At 35.7% G+C, this 26266-nt stretch overlaps 1 protein-coding gene across 10 annotated transcripts in view; it reads right to left on the bottom strand.

The window, feature by feature from the left end:
* COP1 (COP1 E3 ubiquitin ligase) overlaps nucleotides 1-26266 on the bottom strand; it is a 290627-nt gene that overhangs the window by 147751 nt on the left and 116610 nt on the right. For all 10 annotated transcript variants that reach the window (XM_049715673.1, XM_004269788.4, XM_033428138.2 and 7 more), the window contains 2 exons: nucleotides 8619-8733; nucleotides 4108-4243 (listed from right to left, as the gene is read on the bottom strand). In XM_049715673.1, the coding sequence (XP_049571630.1) occupies nucleotides 4108-4243; nucleotides 8619-8733 (251 nt within the window). The remainder of the gene's footprint in view (nucleotides 1-4107; nucleotides 4244-8618; nucleotides 8734-26266) is intronic.

Here is a 26266-nt window from a genome sequence, read left to right as displayed (position 1 = left end):
TATTTTTCTAAACTGAAATCTTGTCTTCCTATAACAGTAAATGTCTGCCTCAGAAAACATAGCACTCTGATATAAATGTCTTTATATGATCAAGGTTTACTTATTTTTTAAAAAACAAAATTACATTATATCAAGCTAAAATGGCTTTCAGGAATGAAGAATAGCTCTTACTCTTTTTTGAATACCTAGAGATGTATAACCAATCCTACATGTTCTAACTAGAAATGCTGCTTTTGTAATATGAAGTTAAGAAGGAAATTTTTATTTTGTTTTTGGTTTTTTGTTCACTTTTAAATGGAGAAGAAAATACAATATAGGATGAATTCACAATGGTCAGGGACATTGTTATTACAACAGAGTTCTAATCTGCATTACATTTCAGTTGGGTAGAGCCATATAATTATAAGTGTGTACATACCAGATCAGTATTATTTCTTCTATAAAGGCACTGAAATAAAATTGAGAGGTCTCCTGAATCCAAGCATCAAAGCTGGCCTGTTCATGATTACACTCCTAGCCTCTCCCACACTAGGTAGTCAATGAATTTTTGTTAAATAGGTTAATTACTAATTTAATTAATTAGTTAAACAAAACCCACAATTTACTGCATTTTAAAACTTTAATCACTCCAGTGCCTGATTAGGAAAACTTACACTGCCAACATATAGAAAAATAAATAAATGTATGATTTTTGTCTTGTTACCAAGTTAAACAACAAGCTTGAATACAATAAAAGATTTAATGCAATAGTCTCTTTAGCTAATGGCCTGAAGTTCAAGATCAATATTCATATACATAAATAAAAATCTCAGTCATGAAAATGGAAAAGCACATGTAGTTTCAGTAATTTTTAAAAAGCTAAAAATTGTCAAATTCCTGATCCACATCAAAAACATTTTTTTTAAGGCTTCTTCATTCTATCTAGAAAATTTGAACATGGACTAGCAATTTGATGATTCCAAGGGACTACTGCTAATTGTGTTAGAGGTGATAAAGCCCCGTGGTTATACAATATCCATATTTTAAGACATAGAGATTCTTAAGAATCTACAGTTGAAATGACGTAATACCTGGGATTTGCTTCAAAATACTTAAGCAAAGAAATTAGGAATGAAGAGTATAAACAAAGCAAGTATAGCAAAATTTGGATCACTGATGAGTCTGGGAGATGATTGTATAAAGGATTATATTCTTTCCATCTTTATGTGTATTAGAAAATTTATTAAAAAATTTTAAAGAATGGTCAAGATGATGAAGATAAAAATAATATAAATTAATAACAAAAAGATAACTAGAAAACCCCAATATTTGAAAACTAATGTCTCAGTAATCCATGAGTCAAAATAAAATGAAATTTGAAATTTAAAAGATTTTTGAAATGAGTGAAAATGAAAAATATCATATCCTTGATATAATAACAATAAACAATCTAAAAAGAAAATTACAGAAACAATTTCATTTACACGAGCATCAAAAAAATATTTAGGAATTAACAAAGGAGGTGACTTGTACAATGAGAAGTACTAAACACTGCTGAAAGAAACTAAGATATAAATGAAAACATACCCAATGTTCATGGACTGGAAGGCTGAATATTGTTGTCAAATACTACCCAAAGTGATCTACAGATTTAATGCAATTCCTATCAAAATCCCAATGACTTTTTTTTTCAGAAATAGAAAAGCCCATCCTAAAATTCACACGGACTTCCAAAGGACCTGAAGTAGCTAGAGGACTCATACTTCCTGATTTCAAAACTTACTACAAAGCTACAGTAATCAAAAAACATAGATAAAAACAGACATATACACCAATGGAATAGAAGAGAGAACACAGAAATAAACCCTTGCATATGTGGTCAAAGGATTTTTGACAAGAGTGCCAAGACCATTCACTGGAGAAAGGACAGCTTTTTCAAAAAATGGTTCTGAGAAAACTAGATATTCACACGCAAAAGAATGAATTTAGATCCTTACCTAAAACTATATACAAAAATTAATTCAAAATGGATCAAAAACCTAAATCTAAAACCATAAAACTCTTTTCACAACTTGGGATTTGGCAATGATTTCCTGGATATGACACCACAGGCACAAGCAACAAAAGAAAAAATAGACAAGACTTCATAAAAATTTTTAAACTGTATGCATTGACAACAGACAATATCAAGAGTAAAAAGGCAACCCACAGAATGAGAGAAAATATTTATAAATCTGATAAAGGATTAATATTCAGAATATATAGAAAGCTCCTGAAACCAACAATAAAAAACAAACTCAATTTAAAAATGGACAAAGGACTTGAAAAGACATTTTCCTGAAGAAGATATACAAATGACCAATAAGCATGTGAAAAGACATTTAACATCAGTAATCATTAGAGAAATTCAAATCAAATCTAGGCAATCAAACCTAACCTCATACCCAGCAGAATGGCTACAATCAAAAAACCAAAATAAATACTGGCAAAGATGTGGAGAAATTGGAACCCTTAGGCTCTGCTGGTAGAAATGCAAAATGGTATAGCCCTGGTGGAAAATAGTATGGCAGTTCCTCAAAAAATTAAAAATAGAATGACCATTTGATCCAGCAATTCCATTTCTGGGTATATACCCAAAAGAATCGCAAGCAAGGTCTCAAAGAGATAGTCTTACCCATGTTCACAGTAGCATTATTCACAGTAGCTAAAACATGGAAGCAACACAAGTATCCATTGACACACAGATGACCAAAATGTGTTATATACATGCAATGGAATGTTATTCAGCCCTAAAAAGGAAGGAAATCCTGACATATGCTATAGCATGGATGTACACTGATGACACCACACTAGTGAAATAAGCCAGTCACAAAAAGACAAATATTGCACCATTCCACTTATATGAGATACTTGCAATAGGCAGAATCATAGACAAAGAAAGTAGAATGGTGGTTGCCAGGACTAGGGGCAAGAGGGAACAAGGAGTTATTGTTTAATGGGTACTGAGTTTCAGTTTTACAAGATGTCAAGTATTAAAGAGATGGATGGTGATGACAGTTGCACAGTATTATGAATGCATTTAATACCACTGAACAGTTATTAAGATGGTAAATTTTATGTCATGTGTATTTTACCAGAATAAAAAAAAATTTGGAAAAAAGACAAGATATCAATCATATCAAAATTTGTGAGATGCAGTTAATGCAACACCTGGAGGGAAATTTATAACACAAATTATCTATATTAGAAAAGAAGAAAGGTTTCGACTCAATCACTTCAGTTTCTCCCTTAAGAAACTAGAAAGATAAGAGCAAATTACTCCTAAAGAAAGCAGAAAATGGGAAATAATAAAGTTAAGAGTAGAAATCAATGAAACAGAGAACAGAAAAATAGACAGTATCAATAAACCAGGAGCTGGTTCTTTGAGAAGATAAATAAAATTGAAAACTTCTAAGCCAGACTATTAAGTATAAAAAAAAAGGGAAACAAATTTCTGAAATCAAGGATGAGAAAGGAAAAATCATTACAGAATCTAAAGAAATCAAAAGGATAATAAAGGAATACTATAAACACTTGTATGCCAGTAAATTCAATAACCTAGATGAAATGGACAAATTCCTTGAAAGGCACAAACTAAAAATAATGCTCAATCAAGAAGAAATGGATAACCTGATTAGCCTTACATCTCTCCTAAAAATTGGATTTGTATTTAAAAATCTTCCCTCAAAGAAAACTCAAGACCAAGATGGCTTCACTGGGGAATTGTACAAAATATGTAAGGAAGAACTAACACCAATTCTTTACAAACTCTTCTAAAAAACTAAAGAGGAGAGAGCATTTATTAGGAGAGCACATCTTGTCATAAAAACCACACAAAAGAATTACAAGAAAACAAACTGCAGCCCTATGAGGCGGATACTAACAATCATTACATTTTAGAGATAAATTGAGGACTAAAGAGATTTAGAAACTTGCCTAAGACCGCAGAGCTAAAAATTGGCAGGCAAGCTGGATTTCACAACAGAGGCTCTTAACCATAACACTATAACTGTTTCTCTAATTCAATTAAATTCTAGACACTCCTGCAAAAGAAAATAGTTACAAAATAGTATGCTGCCCCATACTTACCTAGAAACTATGCTGGAACCATTATAGAGATCACTAGCATATGATAATGTAGCCAAAGGTCGTACTGAATTATATCGAGTAAACTTGGACAAGCATTCCTGAAATTCATCCAACTGGCTTGCAGTTCGACTGTCATCTATATGAAGAAAACAAAATAAAATAAATGAATTGAACTGAAACATAAGTCAAAGAGCAATATCCACAGACTAAAAACTATATACTAAACACAAACAACAACTCTTCAAGAGTACTTAGAGAGGACTAACATACACAAATTATTGAGCTGATTTTTCAACTTTTAAGAAAAATTTCTCAGTGGTTCTTGAAAGACACAGTCTCTTTCAACACCAGTAAGAACATACTGCGAATTCTTTTTCTTTTTTAAGCAATAATTTCTTGCAAAAACAAAAAAAAAGTACCTCTGATCAAGAGACGTTAAATCATTTATTAAAACAAAATCCCTTATCAATGAAGAAGGTGAGGGTGGAGAGACAAGTACATATACTGGACAGGGTATTTGTTAAAGGAACATGTTTACAGGGATACATCTTCATGTTCATGTTTACTTATAGTCAAAACACAATAATAACATAATTTAGATTAAAAATAGATTTTTAAGTAAAAAGAAAGTGAAATATCTGTTCACATAATACTTCGAAGTGTTTCAAATCCAATTATGGGACGAGAGTAAAAACTGCAGTGTATGAATTATTAATTTTCAAAATCAAACTTAAAATAGGTTCACTCGGGCTTCCCTGGTGGCGCGGTGGTTGAGAGTCTGCCTGCCGATGCAGGGGACACGGGTTCGTGCCCCGGTCTGGGAAGATCCCACATGCCGCGGAGCGACTAGGCCCGTGAGCCATGGCCGCTGAGCCTGCGCGTCCGGAGCCTGTGCTCCACAATGGGAGAGGCCACAACAGTGAGAGGCCCGCGTACCGCAAAAAAAAAATAAAAAATAAAAATAAAAATAAATAAATAAAATAAAATAAATAAATAAATAAAAATTGGTTCACTCAAATGTCTTGGTGAATATGGAAAACAATAATTCCATCCAATAAAACTCTTTACAAATACTTTGAGTAAAGTCCATTTCAGTAAACTATTCATAACTAAATGATGTAGAATTTAAATCACAAAATCAGGTTATAAAGGACCTGAGAAGACAGCTAATTTACTCTCCAATGTAGAAACAGGCCTACAGTAAAAGCATGAATAAAAACATTATTTTTCAAAACTGCTTAAAGTTTGGACTTGCGTTTTCCCTTCCAAAGAAAGAAAAGAACACAATTACTTTAGTTAGCTTTCTATATTGAAACTTGAAATAAGCCTGTTATAACACAGTGTTTTCATACCTTCTTCCTTATTCTTAGCTCATATATATATACACACACAGAACATTTTTAAGGTAAACTTTTGTGATTTCCCTTCTTAAATGTCCTCTGAAAATACTAGTAAGCAAAAAGAAATTAAGCTGTAAGAATCATTAAGTCAAAAGAGTTACTATTACTCTACTATATGATATATAATAAAGAATTTATTTATTTTATCTGGAGATTTCCAGTTATCTTGAATTGCTGACATGAAGTACTTTATCTAACAATTATTATAAAGAAAAACAAACAATTATTTGAGGAAACTAAGTAAGCTTCTGTCCCTAATATTTTACATTTTAAAGATTTAAACACTAACTTAACATAGTCATCTAACAACCTACATTAAAAGGGCTCAATTTTGTAGTGTTTCCATTCTAGAAAACACAAAAGGAACAAACCCAATTAGCATGAAATATCAAGATGTTATTGAGCTAAAGTACTTGGTCCACAAAAATTATTCTCAGGAAATTCAACAAATGATAAATAAAACATAGGTTATTGCAAAAGGGGGGGGGGTATCAACTGCACTGCAAAGTGGTTTGGATACAACATGTATCCAACCATGTAACTGGTTCTTTTTATATATAACCCTATTACTGTGAGCTACGTAATGCAGTAAATACTGAAAAGACAGTTACTTTATAGCTAACCATTTAAAAATTGTTTTAATATTAATATATTCTTTCAACATTTTGGCATCAATCCCTAAGTACATAAAATTCACAAGCATTCAAGAATGTCTATTCTGCAGAAGATCACAATCCTTTTCTAGGGTAGTTGAACTTCCAGCCATCATATCCACTCATTTAACACCTACTTTCAACAGAAGTTATAAAAATAACACTAAAAGCAGTTATTTCAGTATCTGAAAGCATAGGGATTAGATTTCACTTATCTGGTTGTAAAAAGGTAGGATTTTGTTTGCTTGGTTGGTTTCTGATCAATACCCATACATATCTGATGGCATATCACCCCTCCAATTCTAATTACAGATTAGTTTGCAAAAGTGTGTTCAGTGTCTCTTCTCTCTTCTAATGCTTTATAATTTAGCTTCTCTTTCAATTACAATTAAGAGTTCAAAGCATTTTTTCTTAGTCTTCATGTCTCATTTTCATAGATGAAAATAAAAGTTGGGGATGGGGAGTGTGTTCTCATTTGAAAATATACAAAAGGACAATCAAACTCTTAGGTACCCCATTACAAAGAAGTTTAAATTTCCTCTTTGACAGCCAAGGACACTAGGAGGGACTCCATATTCAGCAATATGATCAGTGTAGACACTGCAAATTTGTTAAGTTAAATTTGAGATTCCTAAAAACTAAAGACAACATGTGTTAAGTACACTACAGCCATGTCTACAAAAATAAAAATCTAATCTTCCTCCTCGTTTTAACTTACTAGTCTACCTCCCTATAAAGCTGTATCTCCAAAATAAATTAAATTGGTTTGTGATTACCTTTACTATCCCGCAGCATGCTTATGCTATAGTTATTTACAAATTATTAATCAATAGCCTACTCCAATCTCTTTCCCATCTTGCTCTCTCTCTTTTTTTAATGTCTGTCATTTGCCTGTGGTTGTATTTCAACATCATACCAACAAATAACATCTGAAAGGGTTAACATGAACCCTCTGCCAGTCAGTAGAATGTAGGTCTAAGACCACTTTCAATGTAACAGCTTCCTACTGTAGTTTATAGACTATTACAGAAGTTTAATAAGTTCAATTCTCAAGACAATGCAATGAGAGCTTTGCATCTGTATGAAAACTGTTGACTGTTAATTTCAAACACACTTATAAACAAAGTTTGGCTTTCTTCTAGTCTTCAGAGGAAAAATGCTATGTGAATCTATATACATTTTTATGCCACCTCCAGTCCTGAGGCAAATTTCTCCAAATATTCTCTCTCTATAATGTGTGGATTATAATACAAACATGCCTATTCAAGAGAAAACCAAGGAAAAATTTTTAACAATTAATAAAATAACAGACATTTTTTTCCTTGGTGGTCCTCATTTTGAGCAGGTGTATTACAAATGACATCAATTAATGGAGAATCTAACTTACACCAAGCATTGTATTTTACATGCATCATCTATAAACCTTAAAAAAAAAAAACCCTGCTGGGTTGGTATAAATGTCCCTACCGCACTGGTGAGCAAAGACACCAAGAAAGGCTAAAGATCAGAGAACTAACAAAAAGGGAACAGAACTCGGTTACTTTTCTATAGCAATAAAAATATTCTATACTATTGTGTACAAATCTTTGCATAAGTTATTTCCTCTACTTTGGATATGTTTCTAATTACCTTTTTTAGTTAATTAATACTAGCCTTGACTAAATACAACATCTCTGAAATCCCTACAGGAATCATTTTCTCACATTTCTCCATTTTCAACATGGCACGGCTTTTTCACTCCCAGTTATATTAGTGGATATTCTTCTCTATTCCCTTAATGCCCTTTGCATATATATATAACATAAAATATCACATAGAATTATTATTTTTTTTTTTTTTTTTTTTTTGCGGTACACAGGCCTCTCACTGCTGCGGCCTCTCCCGTTGCGGAGCACAGGCTCCGGACGCGCAGGCTCAGAGGCCATGGCTCACGGGCCCAGCCACATCGTGGCATGTGGGATCCTCCCGGACCGGGGCACGAACCCATGTCCCCTGCATTAGCAGGCAGACTCGCAACCACCGCGCCACCAGGGAAGCCCGACACATAGAATTATTTACCTGTTGCTTCCCCCCACTAAATTCATAATACTCCTTGATGACAAGAACAAGTACTTTCATCTTTTTATTCTTAGCACAGAGGATAGTGCTTAGAACTTAATAAATGTTGAAGAATAGAAGGCAACTGAATGGAACTTATTTTTGCTACCTACATATTCATGGCTGATTTGTTTTTAACTTTATACAGCTCACTATATACAGATAAAAAATTCCCAAATAAAGAAAGAGAACAAAAATAGATATGGAAAAGCAATGTTCTCTAAGATGTCTAAGAACCTCCACAATACTGTGCTAGACTATGTTGAAAACAGACACTTTTGCTTTCCATAAATCCAGCATAAGAAGCTAGATTTGGATATGAAACATGAATCTGAGATATTTTAAGAAGTCCTGAATGTACCTGAGATACGAGACATCCTTGTAGAAAAGTAACATTGCTCTAAGTCTTCAAAATGAGCAGTGAGTCGTTTTCGTCTTGATGCTAATGTGCTGTTATACCAGGGCTGTTTCTTTGTCTAAGGTGATAACAAGAGAAGACACTTGTAACTCAGAACAAATCATACTATTTCTCTGCACAGAATATCCAAATGCTTGAATATTTAATTCCAAAAGTTCACATTAAAATACTTATAAATAGCAAAATCCCATAGTTCTTAGACCATATTTCAAATTCTTATTTTAAAGGGAAAATAGGTCAATTTTATGAGAATAAAATGAGAAGCTTCTTTCAACTCTCCAAATTAAATGAAGATAGAATCTATTATAAGGGCTATTCTAAAAAGTAGAAATTTGAGAATTTTACTTTAATATGCATCAATTGTTAGAAAACAATTACCAAAAGAAAACTAATTACTGCTTCATCATCCCTATATTGCAACCTATACCTTGTGAATAACAGGAAGACTGCTTGGCTGTACAGAATAGGTATTTAAATTAACACTGATTATTAGGTTAAGAGGTAGTTAATATGTATACTTTGACATATACATTAGAAGACCCAAATAACTAAATCACATATATATATACACATATATATATATATATACACACATACTTAGAGAACAACAACAAATCTGAAATATACTGCCATATAAATCTTATTAAAAAAGTTTATAATCCTAAATATATAATACTACCAACACCATGTTAATTAAAAGGGTATGAAAACCCTTCCACAAATGGTTACTATTATGCTTGTGGCACATTAACAGATAAAGAGATAAGACACATAATGAGATCCTGAGATGACACAAATTCACCAATAAGAATACCAGAACTGCAAATGTATTAAGTAAGAAATATTAAGTTACTACAATGAACAAAAAACACTTATCTAAAGTGAACTCCTGCTAAAAGTAAATGGTAACTAAGATATATTTTAAAGCTGTGCTTGGATCAAAAGAAAAAAAGGACTATTTTCCAAAAGATAAACAACCAAACAGGAAGCTGAACTCAGTAACAGTAAACAAAATATAAGAGTGTAGAAAAGGGGAAACAAGGGGACAATCTGATTTGAGGACAAATACCTACAAAAGAACAAGTATTAGATTTGGAGAATAAAAAGACAATTTCCAAAGTGGAACACAAATCTGCAAAAATTACTCAAAATGAAGGAATAAAGTCAAGAAGAAAGAAAAATTTGTAAGACAAGAAAAGAGACATAGGAGACAGAATAATAAGGTTTATTCCAGAAAAAGATGTCAGAATAATAATAGTGAAGGTGATCCAGGACCTTGGAAAAAGAATGGAGACAATGATCGAAAAGATGTAAGAAATGTTTAACAAAAACCTAGAAGAATTAAAGAACAAACAAACAGAGATGAACAATACAATAACTGATATGAAAAATACACTAGAAGAAATCAATAGCAGAATAACTGAGGCAGAAGAATGGATAAGTGAACTGGAAGACAGAATGGTGGAATTCACTGTTGCAGAACAGAATTAAAAAAATGAATGAAAAGAAATGAAGACAACCTAAGAGACCTCTGGGACAACATTAAACGCAAAGACATTCGCATTATAGGGGTCCCAGAAGGAGAAGAGAGAGAGAAAGAACCCGAGAAAATATTTGAAGAGATTAGAGTCAAAAACTTCCCTAACATGGGAAACGAAATAAACACCCAAGTCCAGGCAGCACAGAGCATCCCAGGCAGGATAAACTCAAGGAGAAACACACCAAGACACATAGTAATCAAACTGGAAAAAAATAAAGACAAAGAAAAATTACTGAAAGCAGCAAGGGAAAAACAACAAATAACATACAAGGGAACTCCCGTAAGGTAAACAGCTGATTTGCCAGCAGAAACTCTACAAGCCAGAAGGAAGTGGCATGATATACTTAAAGTGATGAAAGGGAAGAAGCTACAACCAAGATTACTCTACCCGGCAAGGATCTCATTCAGATCTGAGGGAGAAATCAAAAGCTTTACAGATAAGCAAAAGCTAAGAGAATTCACCACCACCAAACCAGCTCTACAACAAATGTTAAAGGAACTTCTCTAGGTGGGAAACACAGGAGAAGAAAAGGACCTACAAAAACAAAACACAAAACAATTAAGAAAATGGTAATAGGAACATACATATCAATAATTACCTTAAACGTGAATGGATTAAATGCTCCAACAAAAAGACACAGGCTTGCTGAATGGATACAAAAACAAGACCCATATGTATGCTGTCTACAAGAGACCCACTTCAGACCTAGGGACACATACAGACTGAAAGTGAGGGGATGGAAAAAGATATTCCATGCAAATGGAAATCAAAAGAAAGCTGGAGTAGCAATACTCATATCAGATAAAATAGACTTTAAAATAAAGAACGTTACAAGAGACAAGGAAGGACACTACATAATGATCAAGGGATCAATCTAAGAAGAAGATATAACAATTATAAATATATATGCACCCAACATAGGAGCACCTCCATACAAAAAGCAACTGCTAACAGCTATAAAAGAGGAAATCGACAAACACATATTATCTCACACCAGTCAGAATGGCCATCATCAAAAAATCTAGAAACACTAAATGCCAGAGAGGGTCTGGAGAAAAGGGAACACTCTTGCACTGCTGGTGGGAATGTGAATTGATACAGCCACTATGGAGAACAGTATGGAGGTTCCTTAAAAAACTACAAATAGAACTACCATATGACCCAGCAATCCCACTACTGGGCATATACCCTGAGAAAACCATAATTAAAAAGGAGTCACGTACCAAAATGTTCATTGCAGCTCTATTTACAATAGCCCAGAGATGGAAACAACCTAAGTGTCCATCATGGGATGAATGGATAAAGAAGATGTGGCACATATATACAATGGAATATTACTCAGCCATAAAAAGAAACAAAATTGAGCTATTTGTAATGGGGTGGATAGACCTAGAGTCTGTCATACAGAGTGAAGTAAGTCAGAAAGAGAAAGACAAATACCGTATGCTAACACATATATATGGAATTAAGAAAACAAAAATGTCATGAAGAACCTAGGGGTAAGACAGGAATAAAGACACAGACCTACTAGAGAATGGACTTGAGGATATGGGGAGGGGGAAGGGTAAGCTGTGACAAAGCAAGAGAGAGGCATGGACATACATACGCTACCAAACGTAAGGTAGATAGCTAGTGGGAAGCAGCCGCATAGCACAGGGAGATCAGCTCCGTGCTTTGTGACCGCCTGGAGGGGTGGGATAGGGAGGGTGGGAGGGAGGGAGACGCAAGAGGGAAGAGATATGGGAATATACGTATAACTGATTCACTTTGTTATAAAGCAGAAACTAACACACCACTGTAAAACAATTATACTCCAATAAAGATGTAAAAAATAATAATAATAATAAGAGTGGGGGACTTTAACACCTCACTTACACCAAATGACAGATCATCCAAACAGAAAATTAATAACAAAACACAAGCTTTAAATGACACAACAGACCACACAGATTTAATTGATATTTAATATTTAATAATATAGATATTTAATTGATTTCTTTCCATTCAAAAACAGCAGATTACACTTTCTTCTAAAGTGTACACAGAACATTCACCAGGATAGAACACATCTTGGGTCACAAATCAAGCTTCAGTAAATTTGAGAAAATTGAAATCATATCAAGTATCTTTTCTGACCACAATGCTACGAGATTAGAAATCAATTACAGAGTAAAAAACGTAAAAAACACAAACACATAGAGGCTCAACAATATGTTACTAAATAACCAAGAGATCACTGAAGAAATCAAAGAGGAAATCAAAAAACACCTAGAGACAAATGACAATGAAAACACGACAATCCAAAACCTATGGGATGCAGCAAAAGCAGTTCTAAGAGGGAAGTTTATAGAATTACAAGCCGACCTCAAAAAACAAGAAAAATCACAAATAAACTAACCTTACACCTAAAGGAACTACAGAAAGAAGAACAATCAAAACCCAAGGTTGGCAGAACGAAAGAAATCATAAAGATCAGAGCAGAAATAAAGGAAAGAGAAACAAGGAAAACAAGAGCAAAGATCAATAAAACTAAAAGCTGGTTCTTTGAGAAGATAAACAAAATTGATAAACCATTAGCCAGACTCTTCAAGAAAGAGGGAGAGGACTCAAATCCATAAAATTAGAAATGAAAAAAGGAGAAGTTACACCAGACACTGCAGAAATGCAAAGCATCCTAAGAGACTATTACAGGCAACTCTATGCCCATAAAATGGACAACCTGGAAGAAATGGACAAATTCTTAGAAAGGTATAACCTTCTAAGACTGAACCAGGAAGAAATAGAAAATATGAACAGACCAATCACAAGTAATCAAATTGACACTGAGATTAAAAATCTTCCAAGAAACAAAGTCGAGGACCAGATGGCTTCACAGGGGAATTCCATCAAATATTTAGAGAAGAGCTAACATCCATCCTTCTCAAACTCTTCCAAAAAATGCAGAGGAAGGAACACTCCCAAACTCATTCTATGAGGCCACCATCACCCTGATACCAAAATCAGACAAAGATACTACAAAAACAGAAAATTACAGACCAATATCACTGATGAATATAGATGCAAAAATCCTCAACAAATACTAGCAAAGAGAATACAACAACACATTAAAAGGCTCATACACCATCATCAAGTGGGATTTATCCCAGGGATGCAAGGATTCTTCAATATATGCAAATCAACCAGTGTCATAAACCATATTAACAAACTGAAGAAGAAAAACCACATGATCATCTCAATAGATGCAGAAAAAGCTTTTGACAAAATTCAACACCCATTTATGATAGAAACCCTCCAGAAAGTGGGAAAAGAGGGAACCTACCTGAACATAATAAAGGCCATATAAAATAAACCCACAGTAAACATCATTTTCAATGGTGAAAAACTGAAAGCATTTCCTGTAAGATCAGAAACAAGACAAGGATGTCCACTCTCACCACTATTATTCAACATAGTTTTGGAAGACCTATCCACAGCAATCAGAGAAGAAACAAATAAAAGGAATACAAATTGGAAAAGAAAAGGTAAAACTGTCACTGTTTGCAAATAACATGATACTATACATAGAGAATCCTAAATATGCTAGCAGAAAACTACTAGAGCTAATCAATGAATTTGGTAAAGTTGCAGGATACAAAATTAATGCACAGAAATCTCTTGCATTCCTATACACTAACGATGAAAGAGAAATTAAGGGAACACTCCCATTTACCACTGCAACAAAAAGAATAAAATACCTAGGGATGAACCTACCTAGGGAGATAAAAGATCTGTATGCAGAAAACTATAAGACACTGCTGAAAGAAATTAAATATGACACAAACACATGGAGAGATATACCATGTTCTTGGACTGGAAGAATCAATATTGTGAAAGTGACTATATTACCTAAAGCAATCTACAGATTCAATGCAATCCCTATCAAATCACCAATGGCATTTTTTACAGAACTAGAACAAAAACTCTTAAGATTTGTATGAAGACACAAAAGACCCCAAATAGCCAAAGCGGTCCTGAGGGAAAAAAACGGAGCTGGAGGAATCAGACTCACTGACTTCAGACTATACTACAAAGCTACAGTAATCAAGACAATAGGATACTGGCACAAACGCAGAAATATAGATCAATGGAACAGGAAAGAAAGCCCAGAGATTAACCCACACACCTATGGACAACTAATCTATGACAAAGGAGGCAAGGATATACAATGGAGAAAAGACAGTCTCTTCAAAAAGTGGTGCTGGGAAAACTGGACAGCTACATGGAATAGAATGAAATTAGAACACTCCCTAACACCATACACAAAAATAAACTCAAAATGGATTAGAGACCTAAATGTAAGACCAGACACTATAAAACTCTTAGAGGAAAGCATAGGAAGAACACTGTTTGTCATAAATCACAGCACGATCTTTTTTGATCCACCTCCGACAGTAATGGAAATAAAAACGCATTAAACAAATGGGACCTAATGAAACTTAAAAGCTTTTGCAAAGCAAAGGAAACTATAAACAAGATGAGAAAACAACCCTCAGAATGGGAGAAAATATTTGCAAATGAATTAATGGACAAAGGATTAATCTCCAAAATATGCAAATAGCTCAATATTAAAAAAAAAAACAACCCAATCCAAAAATGGGCAGAAGACCTAAATAGACATTTCTCCAAGGAAGACGTACAGATGGTCAAGAAGCACATGAAAAGCTGCTCAACATCACTAATTGTTAGAGAAATGCAAATCAAAACTACAATGAGGTATCACCTCACACCAGTTAGAATGGGCATCATCAGAAAATCTACAAACAACAAATGCTGGAGAGGGTGTGGAGAAAAGGGAACCCTCTTGCACTGTTGCAAGGTGGGAATGTAAACTGATACAGCCACTATGGAGAACAGCATGGAAGTTCCTTAAAAACTAAAAATAGAACTACCATACGACCCAGCAATCCCACTACTGGGCATGTACCCTGAGAAATCCATAATTCAAAAAGACACATGCACCCCAATATTCAATGCAGCACTATTTACAATAGCCAGGTCATGGAAGCAACCTAAATGCCCATCAACAGACAAATGGATAAAGAAGATGTGGTACATATATACAATGGGATATTACTCAGCCATAAAAAGGAACGAAATTGGGTCATTTATAGAGACATGGATGGATCCAGAGACTGTCATACGGAGTAAAGTAAGTCAGAAAGAGAAAAACAAATATCGTATACTAACACATATATGTGGAACCTAAAAAGTGGTACGGATGGACCGGTTTGCAGGGCAGAAATTGAGACACAGATGAGGAGAACAAACGTATGGATACCAAGTGGGAAAGTGGTGGGGGTGTGGCAGTCGGGGGGTGATGAACTGGGGGATTGGGATTGACATATATACACTAATATGTATAAAATGGATAACTAATGAGAACCTGCTGTATAAAAAAATAAATTAAATTAAATCCAAAAGAAAGAAACGTTAAAAAAAAAAGAAGAAGAAGAAGGTTTAAAGTATGGGCCCCCAGAGACCCAGAAAAGAGTAACAGACTGAAGAAGACATATCTGAAGAGTTGGTGCTGACAATTTTCCAGAACTGAAAACATACATGAATACAGACATAGAAATTATTCCTACCAAGAAGGATAATTAAAAACAAATCCACAAGGCGTCTCTGGTGGTGCAGTGGCGAAGAATGTGTCTGCCAATGCAGAGGACACGGGTTCGAGCCCTGGTCCGGGAAGGTCCCACATTCCAGAGAGCAACTAAGCCCCTGCGCCACAACTACTGAGCCTGCGCTCTAGAGCCCACAGCCATAACAACTGAGCCCACGTGCCACATCTACTGAAGCTTGCACGCCTAGAGCCCATGCTCCACAACGAGAAGCCACCACGATGAGAAGCCTGCGCACTGCAATAAAGAGTAGCACCTGCTCACCACCAACTAGAGAAAGCCCGCGCTCAGCAACAAAGATCCAACGCAGCCAAAAATAAATAAAAGTAAGTTAATTTAAAAAAAAAGAAATCTGCAATTAGACACACTAAAGCAAAACTATGTTTTTTTACAAAACAGAAAGATTTTAAAATGAGACAAACAGAAAAGTTAATTCACCTAACAGGAACAATTAAACAAGCAAAATACTTCTCAAAAGCAATAAGAGAAGTTAGAACAAAGTAAACTTTGGTTATCCTTAAAAGTTGAAATAAAATAACCCCAACCTAAAATTCAGATTCCAACAAAACTGTCCTGCAACAACACGAGCAAAATATTTTTTCATGTAAATGAAAACAAGGATTATCACCAATAAGCTACTTCTTAAAAAATTTCTGAAACCATGTAATTGAAAAGTTCAACAACACAAACCAGAAGGTCTGAGACACAAAATGAAAGAGAAGCAAGGAAACTAGTAACCAAGTAAGTGATTTTAAATATTGTTTACATACATTAATTATAATATCTAATTTATGGGGTTCAAGAATAAGACAATAAATACACTGAAAACCAGCATACACATCAGAAGAGAGGGCCCAGATACTTTTACATGAAAATTCTACCAAATATTCAAGGAAGGCATAACATCAATTGTACACAAACTATTTCAGAAAACACTTCCCAATTTGTCTTCTGAGACCAGCATAGCTGTAATACCCAAACCCAGCGAGGACACTGGGGAAGGGAAGGAAAGAAGAAGGGGAATAAGGGCCTTCATGAAAACAAGCACCCACAACAAAATAACAGTAAATCAATTTCAACAACATGTAAAAAGAATAACTCATCATGACTAAATGGAGTTCAGTCCAAGAATGCAGGGTTGTTTTCATAATAGAAAATCAATCAACGCAATTCATCAAGTGGGCAGAATAAAGGAGATATCCATATAAAAATTTCTGCCTGGTTTGCAGGGCAGAAATTGAGATACAGATGTAGAGAAAAAACATATGGACACCAAGGGGGAAAGCGGCGGGGGTTGTGATGAATTGGGAGATTGTGATTGACATGTATACACTGATGTGTATAAAATGGATGACTAATAAGAACCTGCTGTATAAATAAATAAATTAAATTTAAAAAAAATTTTCAAGAGATGCATAAAAAGCATCTGACAAAATTCAACACCTATACATGTTAAAATTTCTCAACAAATTAGGAACAGAAGGAAACTTCCTCAACTTGATAAAGGGCATCTACCAAAATGTAGAGCTAACATATAAGTTGAAGTATAAGGGGGAAAGGGGAGGAAAAAAGAAGAAAAAGAAGAGAAGGGAGATGTGGCGAGAGGAGGGGAGGGAAGAAGGACAGGAGAAGGGGGGAAGAGGTGAGGGGAAACAGAAAAGAACACACAAAGATTAGAAAAGGTAAAAATATCTTCTTGCTGATCATATGATTTTACACAGAAATTCCTGAGAATCTACAAAACTACTAGAATTAATAAATTTAGAAAGAAAATTAATAAATTTAGCAAGCTAATAAGAAATATGGCTAACGTACAAAAATCAATTCTACGTTTATATATTCACAAAAAAGTAGAAAATAAAAATTTTAAAATAATTGTATCAATAATAGCATCAAAAACAATTAGAAATTTAATGAAAGCATGGAAGACCTCTATATTACAAACACAAACACTGCCAGGAGAAATTTTTAAAGGACTAAAATAGATGGAAAGATATACCATATTCATGGACTGGAAAGCTCAATATTGTTCGTGTGTTACCATTATGGTAACTGGGTAAAGGGTACAGGGGCTCTCTCTGGTTTGTTGTCTTTTTTAATGCTTTTTGTTTTGCTTTGGCCGTACCACGCAGTTTGTGCAATCTTAGTTCCCCAACCAGGGATGGATTGAACCCAGGCTGCCAGTAGTGGAAGCATGGAGTCCTAACCACTGGACCACCAGGGAATTTTCATGGGCTCTCTCTGTATTAATTTTTACAACTGCATATGAATCTACAATTATCTCAAAATTTAAAAATTTATTTTTACAACTCTAAAGAAACTTAGGAATAAACTTATGAAGAAATAAATAAAACCTAGACTCAACTTAATATCATAAATATATCAATTCCTCGAAAGGTAACTTATAAGTTAAAGGCAGTTCTAATAAAGATACCAAGAAGCTTTTTTATGCAGCTAGAGAAACTGATACTAAAGTTGATGTGAGGGCTTCTCTGGTGGAGCAGGGTTAAGAATCCGCCTGCCAATGAAGGGGACACGGGTTCGAGCTCTGGTCCGGGAAGATCTCACATGCCGCAGAGCAACTAGGCCCGTGCACCACAACTACTGAGCCTGCACTCTAGAGCCCGCGAGCCACAACTACTTAGCCTGCAAGCCACAACTACTGAAGCCTGAGCACCTAGAGCCCGTGCTCCGCAACAAGAGAAGCCACTGTGATGAGAAGCCCACGCACCACAATGAAGAGTAGCCCCCGCTCGCTGCAACCAGAGAACGCCCATGTGCAACAATGAAGACCCAACACAGCCAAAAATAAAATAAATTAAATAAATTTAAAAAAATAATAAAGTTCATGTGAAAAAACAAACAGGAAAGAATATTCTGTAAAACACTGAAAAAGAAGTGCTGGGGGGTTGGAGGAATTAGTTCTATCAGACATTAAAACATACCATAAAGAGGTGATAGTGAAAAGAGAAACACAAGAGAAAGACCAGAAATAAATCCATTTTACACACAGAATTTTTGATATGAGAAAGGCTGCATATCATAACTCTTGATCAAAGATAGATTTTTAAAAAGTGGGCTGGGACAACTGACTAGAAATTCGGATAAAGATAAAATTAGGTCCACACCTCAAAACATACACAACAATAAACTCCAAACAGAACAGGAATCTAAATGTAAAAAATGAAACGAGACAAGTATTTTAAGAAAACATGGGTAAATTTCTCTATATTCTAGTTACAGGTAGACATTTTGAACTATGACTCAAAACCCAGAGGTAACAAAAGATTGGTAACTTTAAATAATAATTTAAAAATTTTGAACAGTTTCAAAGAAAAACAGAAGAAAATATAGGCAACATTTATCACAGATAAAGGGCTAATATTCTTAATATACCGTCAAATCTTAAAAATTGAACAAAACAGATCAAAAACTTTATAGAAAAAATAGGCCAGGGCTTCCCTGGTGGTGCAGTGGTTGAAGAGTCCGCCTGCCGATGCAGGAGACACAGGTTCGTGCCCCGGTCCGGGAAGATCCCACATGCCGCAGAGCGGCTAGGCCCGTGAGCCACGGCCGCTGAGCCTGCACATCCGGAGCCTGTGCTCCGCAACGGGAGAAGCCACAACAGTGAGAGGCCCGCGTACCGCAAAAAAAAAAAAAAAAAAATACATAATCCACTAATAAGTATATTAATATACCAGTAATCATATGATGGTTGTTCAGCTTCATTCGTAATTACAGAAACATAAAACTATTCTGAGATATATTTCTCACCTGAAAGATTGGCAAAAATTTTAAAGTAAAACTCATTCTTTTAGAGAGGCTCTGAGAAAGACTGTAGGAAAACAGGCACATTCATATATTGCTGGGGAAAATGCAAATTGGTACAATTCTTTGGGGGAAGAGGATGATTTGGCAATATCAATCTCTGTCTTTCTCTCCATCCATCCGTCCGTCCATCCATCCATCCATTCATCCATCTACATCTTTGACCCAGAAACCCCATGTCTAGGAATTTACACTGAAGATACATTGTCCAACAATATGAAAATACATATGCACAAGTTAATCACTGCAGCACTACTTGTATTTACAAGATAATGTAAACTACCTGTCTTTATGTAACAAATTGATTAAATAATCCTATGCAGCTATAAAAACAATGAGGAAGAGTTCTATGAACTTCTGTGGATTTGTTTTCATGATAAACTGTTAAAATAAAAAAGCAAAGTGCAGAAGAGAATCACTATGAAAGCTACCCTTTGTGTAAGAAAAAACAAATAAGAGAATATGAATATGTATCATGAAAACCTGACTAATAAAACTGGTTACCAACAGGGGGTAAGAAACAATGTAGTGGGAAAAGATAAAGGATATGGGAATTGGTAGAAGGGCTGGACGGGTGGTATTTATTATGACTTTTTGTATAGCTCTGACTTTTAGAATCAGGTTAATATTTCATATATTCAAAAAAGTCTGTATGTCATAAAAATGGGGGGTGGTGGAACACAAACAGAAGCAAATGAATTTAACTGTATTTCAAAGAAATATCACAGTTTATACTGATGAAAATTAACAATCAAAACAAAGTAAACTTTGAACACACTATATTTTCACACTATATTCTCTTAGACTAAAGACAAAAAGAAATTTAAATATCACTAGTTAGTAGATTTGTTTTCTTAGTAATTTCCATACTAGTTTATATAATTTTTTTTTTTCCTAAGACTATGACAATAAGTAAAATTTATTTTGACAATGAGAGCTCGGTTTCTGTCAGAAAAGAGAATTAGAGATATAGAAAGGGTACAATGTAAAGCTACAACGAACCCTGTGATAGTGAACTGCAATGAGAGCTCATCAGTATGAACTCATAGCTTTTATGACAGATGCAGAAACACAGACATGTTATTTACATATATGATTACATAAATATTATGTTCATAAACTGAATAGCATAGATTAATCTCAGCTAGTCTGTATTGCCCACATGGTTATCTCCAGAACAGCTGACTCTTACCTACATTACAAAATGTTGTGGGTTTTTTAACAATTCTTTTTTTTTTAATTTATTTATTTTTGGCTGCATTGGGTCTTTCGTTGCTACATGCAGGCTTTCTCTAGTTGCGGCGAGTGAGGGCTACTCTTCGTTGCGGCGCACAGACTTCTCATTGCGGTGGCTTCTCTTGTTGCAGAGCACGGGCCCTAGGAGCGTGGGCTTCAGCAGTTGCAGCACACAGGCTCAGTAGTTGTGGCTCATGGGCTCTGGAACACAGGCTCAGTAGTTGTGGCGCATGGGCTTAGTTGCTCCATGGCATGTGGGATCTTCCCAGACCAGGGCTCGAATCCGTGTCCCCTGCATTGGCAGGTGGATTCTTAACCACTGCGCCACCAGGGAAGCCCACAAAATGTACTAAATAAAGATAAATGATATTCCATAACCATGGGCCTGTGAGTTGTTTGGGAGCAGACTGTATCAGTCTGTCAGCACTGTTTAGTAATAATAAGTGAATTTATGATTCACCTGATTTCAGTGGAGCCTGTAACTTAATGGCTGGTCACATAACTAGAATGCACTGCCCATGTGACTAGCTTAAAATAAGAGATCCGACCTCAAGCCAAATTTGAATTTCCCATTACTAAGGTGCTTGAGATGCAAGCTAGCAGTTGTTCTGAACCTGGAAACAAAGCAATTCCTCTGTGACTCGGTGGTAGAAGGACAAAGAAGACTGTGCCTGAAGTCTTCATATCCCTTTCAATGAGTACCCTTCTTCTGCTTGGCTGTACTATATCCATTGCCTATAATGATGTTCCAGAAGTATAAACTGCTTGATTCCTGTGAGTCCTTTCATCAAACACTTAAGGTGAACAATATATAATTAATGGATACATATTATAATATGTTACATATACAGATATACATATTTCCTAGCTCTGTCCACCGAGAAGACCTACAAGCAATGATGCTCTAAGTGCAATGAGCACACTTAAAACCCAGATCTTGCGCTTCCCTGGTGGTGCAGTGGTTGAGAGTCTGCCTGCCGATGCAGGGGACACGGGTTCGTGCCCCGGTCCGGGAAGATCCTACATGCCGCGGAGCACCTAGGCCCGTGAGCCATGGCCACTGAACCTGTGCGTCCAGAGCCTGTGCTCCGCAACAGGAGAGGCCACAACAGTGAGAGGCCCGCGTACCGCAAAAAGAAAAAAAAGAAAACAGGGCTTCTTGGATACACGGCTGATTCCAGGACTGGGGCAAGGTAAGTACAAGATGATGCTGGTATATCTTGTTGTCTAAGAATGTAATAAGTCACTTAAAGAATGATAAGAACATGAAAATCAGCTTGAAGGAGTTCCAACTAGACAAACAGGGAACAATTTCAGTTTCAAAATCATTAACAGAAAAAATTAAAATTCCATGATTCCATAACCATATAAACAAACAAAGAGGGAGGGAGGGAAAGATCCTCCCTTTCAGTAGAAATGCTAACGAATAAATGTGGAAGTATTACTCAGCTATTTAAAAAAATGAAATAATGCCATTTGCAGCAACATGGATGGGATTACAGATTATCACATTAAGTCAAGTTAGACAGAGGAAGATTGTACTGTATGATATCACTTAAATGTGGCATCTAAAAAACTGATACAAATGAACTTATTTACAAAACAGAAATAGACTCACAGACATAGAAAGCAAACTTATGGTTACCAGAGGGGATAGCACAAGAGTGGGGGTGGATAAATTAGGAGTTTAGGATTAACATATACACACTACTCTATATAAAATAGGTAAATGACAAGGATCTACTGTATAGCACAGGGAACTATACTCAATATCTTATAATAACCTATAATGGAAAAGAATCTGAAAAAGTGCACATATATATATGTGACTCACTTTGCTGTATACTTGAAACTAATACAACACTGTAAACTAACTATACTTCAATAAAAAAGTTAAAAAAATAAATGTGGAAGAAAAAATGAATTAAAAATTATCATTTGGGCAAAACACATTAATAATTATTTCAAGTAAGATTTATTAATAGATGCTCAAATGGGAGAAAATGGTAAATTTACAGAGGACAAATCTGGCAGGCACTACCTTAATCAAGTGATCAGAGTTAACATCACCAGTACTGAGCAAACTCATATCATATGGCTCGAGATACGACAAACTAACAAAGGATACCACATCGGTTCTGTAGTATTCCTGATAAAGATGGATAATCTGAATCTAGTTATAAGGAAATATCACACAAACTCATATTAAGGAACGTTCTACAAAATTAATAACATAATATTCAAAAACGTCAACATCACGCACAACTAAGGAACTATAACAATTTAGAGGAGACTGAAGAAACATGACAACTAAAGGTAACCAGTGATTCCGGATTCATATTGGAAAAGGAAAATTTTTTTCTTTTACTATAAAAGAATATCAGTGGCAAAACTGCTAAAATTTAACTATATTATCTCAAATAATAATATTGCATTAACATTAAATTTCCTGATTTTACTAACTGTACTAAGCTTATATAAAAATTCTAAAGCAAAATGAACAGGCAATTATAAAACTTCAGTGGTATAAAAAAATTGTTTCTGGCTTCACCTACATTATATTGTTAACATTTTTTTCAGTTCAATTACAACTATAAACATTATTTTTAAGAGTAGTAAAATAATACAGCTGTACCATAGTTTCTATAGCTATTCTACTATGATTGGGCATATTTATTTTTCTAGAATTTTTGCTTTTATAAATAATACTGGTATATAATCTTCACATAGTACTTTGAATCATTTCTTATAAAAAATTCCTATGTTTATCACTACCAAATCACACATTTTTAGCATTTCTCATATGTATGTATCGCCAAATAGTCTTCCTGTAAGACAACCAACTCTCTCCCCCCTCCCCTTTTCCCCCTCTCTCAGTCCCCCATCCCATCCTCAACACTACATGTACATGCACACAGCAAGCAAGAAGATTTCCCATTTTGAAACATCCTTAGCCACTATTAGGTGACTTCTTTGGTACCTTACACTACTTCATATTGTGCTTTTATTATTTAGGAAGTTGAGTATTATTTCATATATGAGCTGACCATCTGAATTTGCCTTTTTCCCCCATGTTCTTCATCTTTTTTTAAAAAATATTTTTGGAGCCTTCATCAAAAGAATGAAATTGGTTTAAGAAACTTTTTTCATTTTGAAGCAATGTGAAGCAACTGACAAAACCTTTCCCAGTTTAGGTTTAAAAGCTTGTTTATGGTGCTTTCTTATATACAGCCCTCTTTTTTTCTACAGTTCTATTATTATTTAAATCATTATTTAGCTGATCTGGACTCTTACAGTAACAGATAAAACAGAAAGCTAAATTTCCTTCAAATGTTTCCTGGCTAACACTGCATAATTTACTTAATCTTCGCTTTTGACTCCCTCTTGCGAGAGCACTGGAATCACAACTAACAGTTGAACAATCATCGACAAGAAGACACTGGAACTCACCAAAAAACATACCCCACATCCAAAGACAAAGGAGAAGCCACAATGAGATGCTAGGAGGGGTGCAATCACAATAAAATCAAACCCCATAACTGCTGGGTGGGTGACTCACAAACTGGAGAACACTTATACCACAGAAGTCTACCCACTGGAGTGAAGGTTCTGAGCCCCATGTCAGGCTTCCCAACATGGAGACCCAGAAACGGGAGGAGGAATTCCTAGAGAATCAGACTTTGAAGGCTAGCGGGATTTGTTCGCAGGACTTCGACAGGACTGGGGCAAACAAGAGACTCCACTCTTGGAGGGCACACACAAAGTAGTGTGCACATCGGGACCCAAGGGAAGGAGCAATGACTGCATACGAGACTGAATAGACCTACCTGCTGGTGTTGGAGGGTCTCCTGCAGAGGCGGGGGGTGGATGTGTCTCACCAGGAGGACAAGGACACTGGCAGCAGAAGTGCTGGGAAGTACTCCTTGGCGTGAGCCCTCCCAGAGTCACGATTAGCCCCACTAAAGAGTGTGGGTAGGCTCCAGTGTTGGGTCACCTCAGGCCAAACAACCAACAGGGAGGGAACCCAGTCTGACTCATCAGCAGACAAGTGGATTAAATTTTCACTGAGCTCTGCCCACCAGAGAAACAGCCGGCTCTACCCACCACCAGTCCCTCGCATCAGGAAACTTGCTCAAGCATCTTAGATAGCTTCATCCACCAAAGGGCAGAGAGCAGAAGCAAGAAGAACTAAAATCCTGCAGCCTGTGGAACTAACAACACATTCAGAGAAAGACAGATGAGATGAAAAGTCAGAGGGCTATGTACCAGATGAAGGAACAAGATAAAACCCCAGAAAAACAACTAAATGAAGTGGAGATAGGCAACCTTCCAGAAAAATAGTTCAGAATAATGATACTGAAGATGATCCAGGACCTCGGAAAAAGAATGAAGGCAGGGCTTCCCTGGTGGCGCAGTGGTTGAGGGTCCGCCTGCAGATGCAGGGGACGCGGGTTCGTGCCCCGGTCCGGGAAGATCCCACATGCCACAGAGTGGCTGGGCCCATGAGCCATGGCCGCTGAGCCTGCGCGTCCGGAGCCTGTGCTCCGCAACGGGAGAGGCCACAACAGTGAGAGGCCCGCGTACCACAAAAAAAAAAAAAAAAAAAAAAAGAATGAAGGCAAAGATTGAGAAGATGAAAGAAATGGTTAACAAAGACCTAGAAGAATTAAAGAACAAACAAACAAACATGAACAATAACTGAAATGAAAACTAGACTAGAAGGAATCAATAGCACAATAACTGAGGTAGAAAAATGGATAAGTGACCTGGAAGACAGAATGGTGGAACTCACTGCCAACGAACAGAATAAAGAAAAAAGAATGAAAAGAAATGAAGACAGCTGAAGAGACCTCTGGGAGAACATTAAACACAACAACATTTGCATTATAGGGGTCCCAAAAGAAGAAGAGAGAGAGAAAGAACCTCAGAAAATATTTGAAGAGATCATAGTTGAAAACTTCCCTAACATGGGAAAGGAAATAGCCACCCAAGTCCAGGAAGTGCAGAGAGTCCCATACAGGATAAACCCACAGAGAAACACACCGAGACACATAGTAATCAAATTGACAAAAATTAAAGACAAAGAAAAATTACTGAAAGCAGCAAGGGAAAACCAACAAACAACATACAAGGGAACTCCAATAAGGTTAACAGCTGATTTCTCAGCAGAAACTCTACAAGCCAGAAGGGAATGGCATGACATATTTAAAGAGATGAAAGGGAAGAACATACAACCAAGATTACTCTACCCGGCAAGGATCTCATTCAGATTCCACAGACAAATCAAAAGCTTTACATATAAGCAAAAGCTAAGAGAATTCACCAC

Source organism: Orcinus orca, chromosome 1 (assembly GCF_937001465.1).
Source record: "Orcinus orca chromosome 1, mOrcOrc1.1, whole genome shotgun sequence".
Taxonomy (NCBI): Eukaryota; Metazoa; Chordata; class Mammalia; order Artiodactyla; family Delphinidae; genus Orcinus; species Orcinus orca.
Note: the sequence above shows the minus strand (reverse complement) of the source record. Positions and strands in the feature narration are given on the sequence as shown.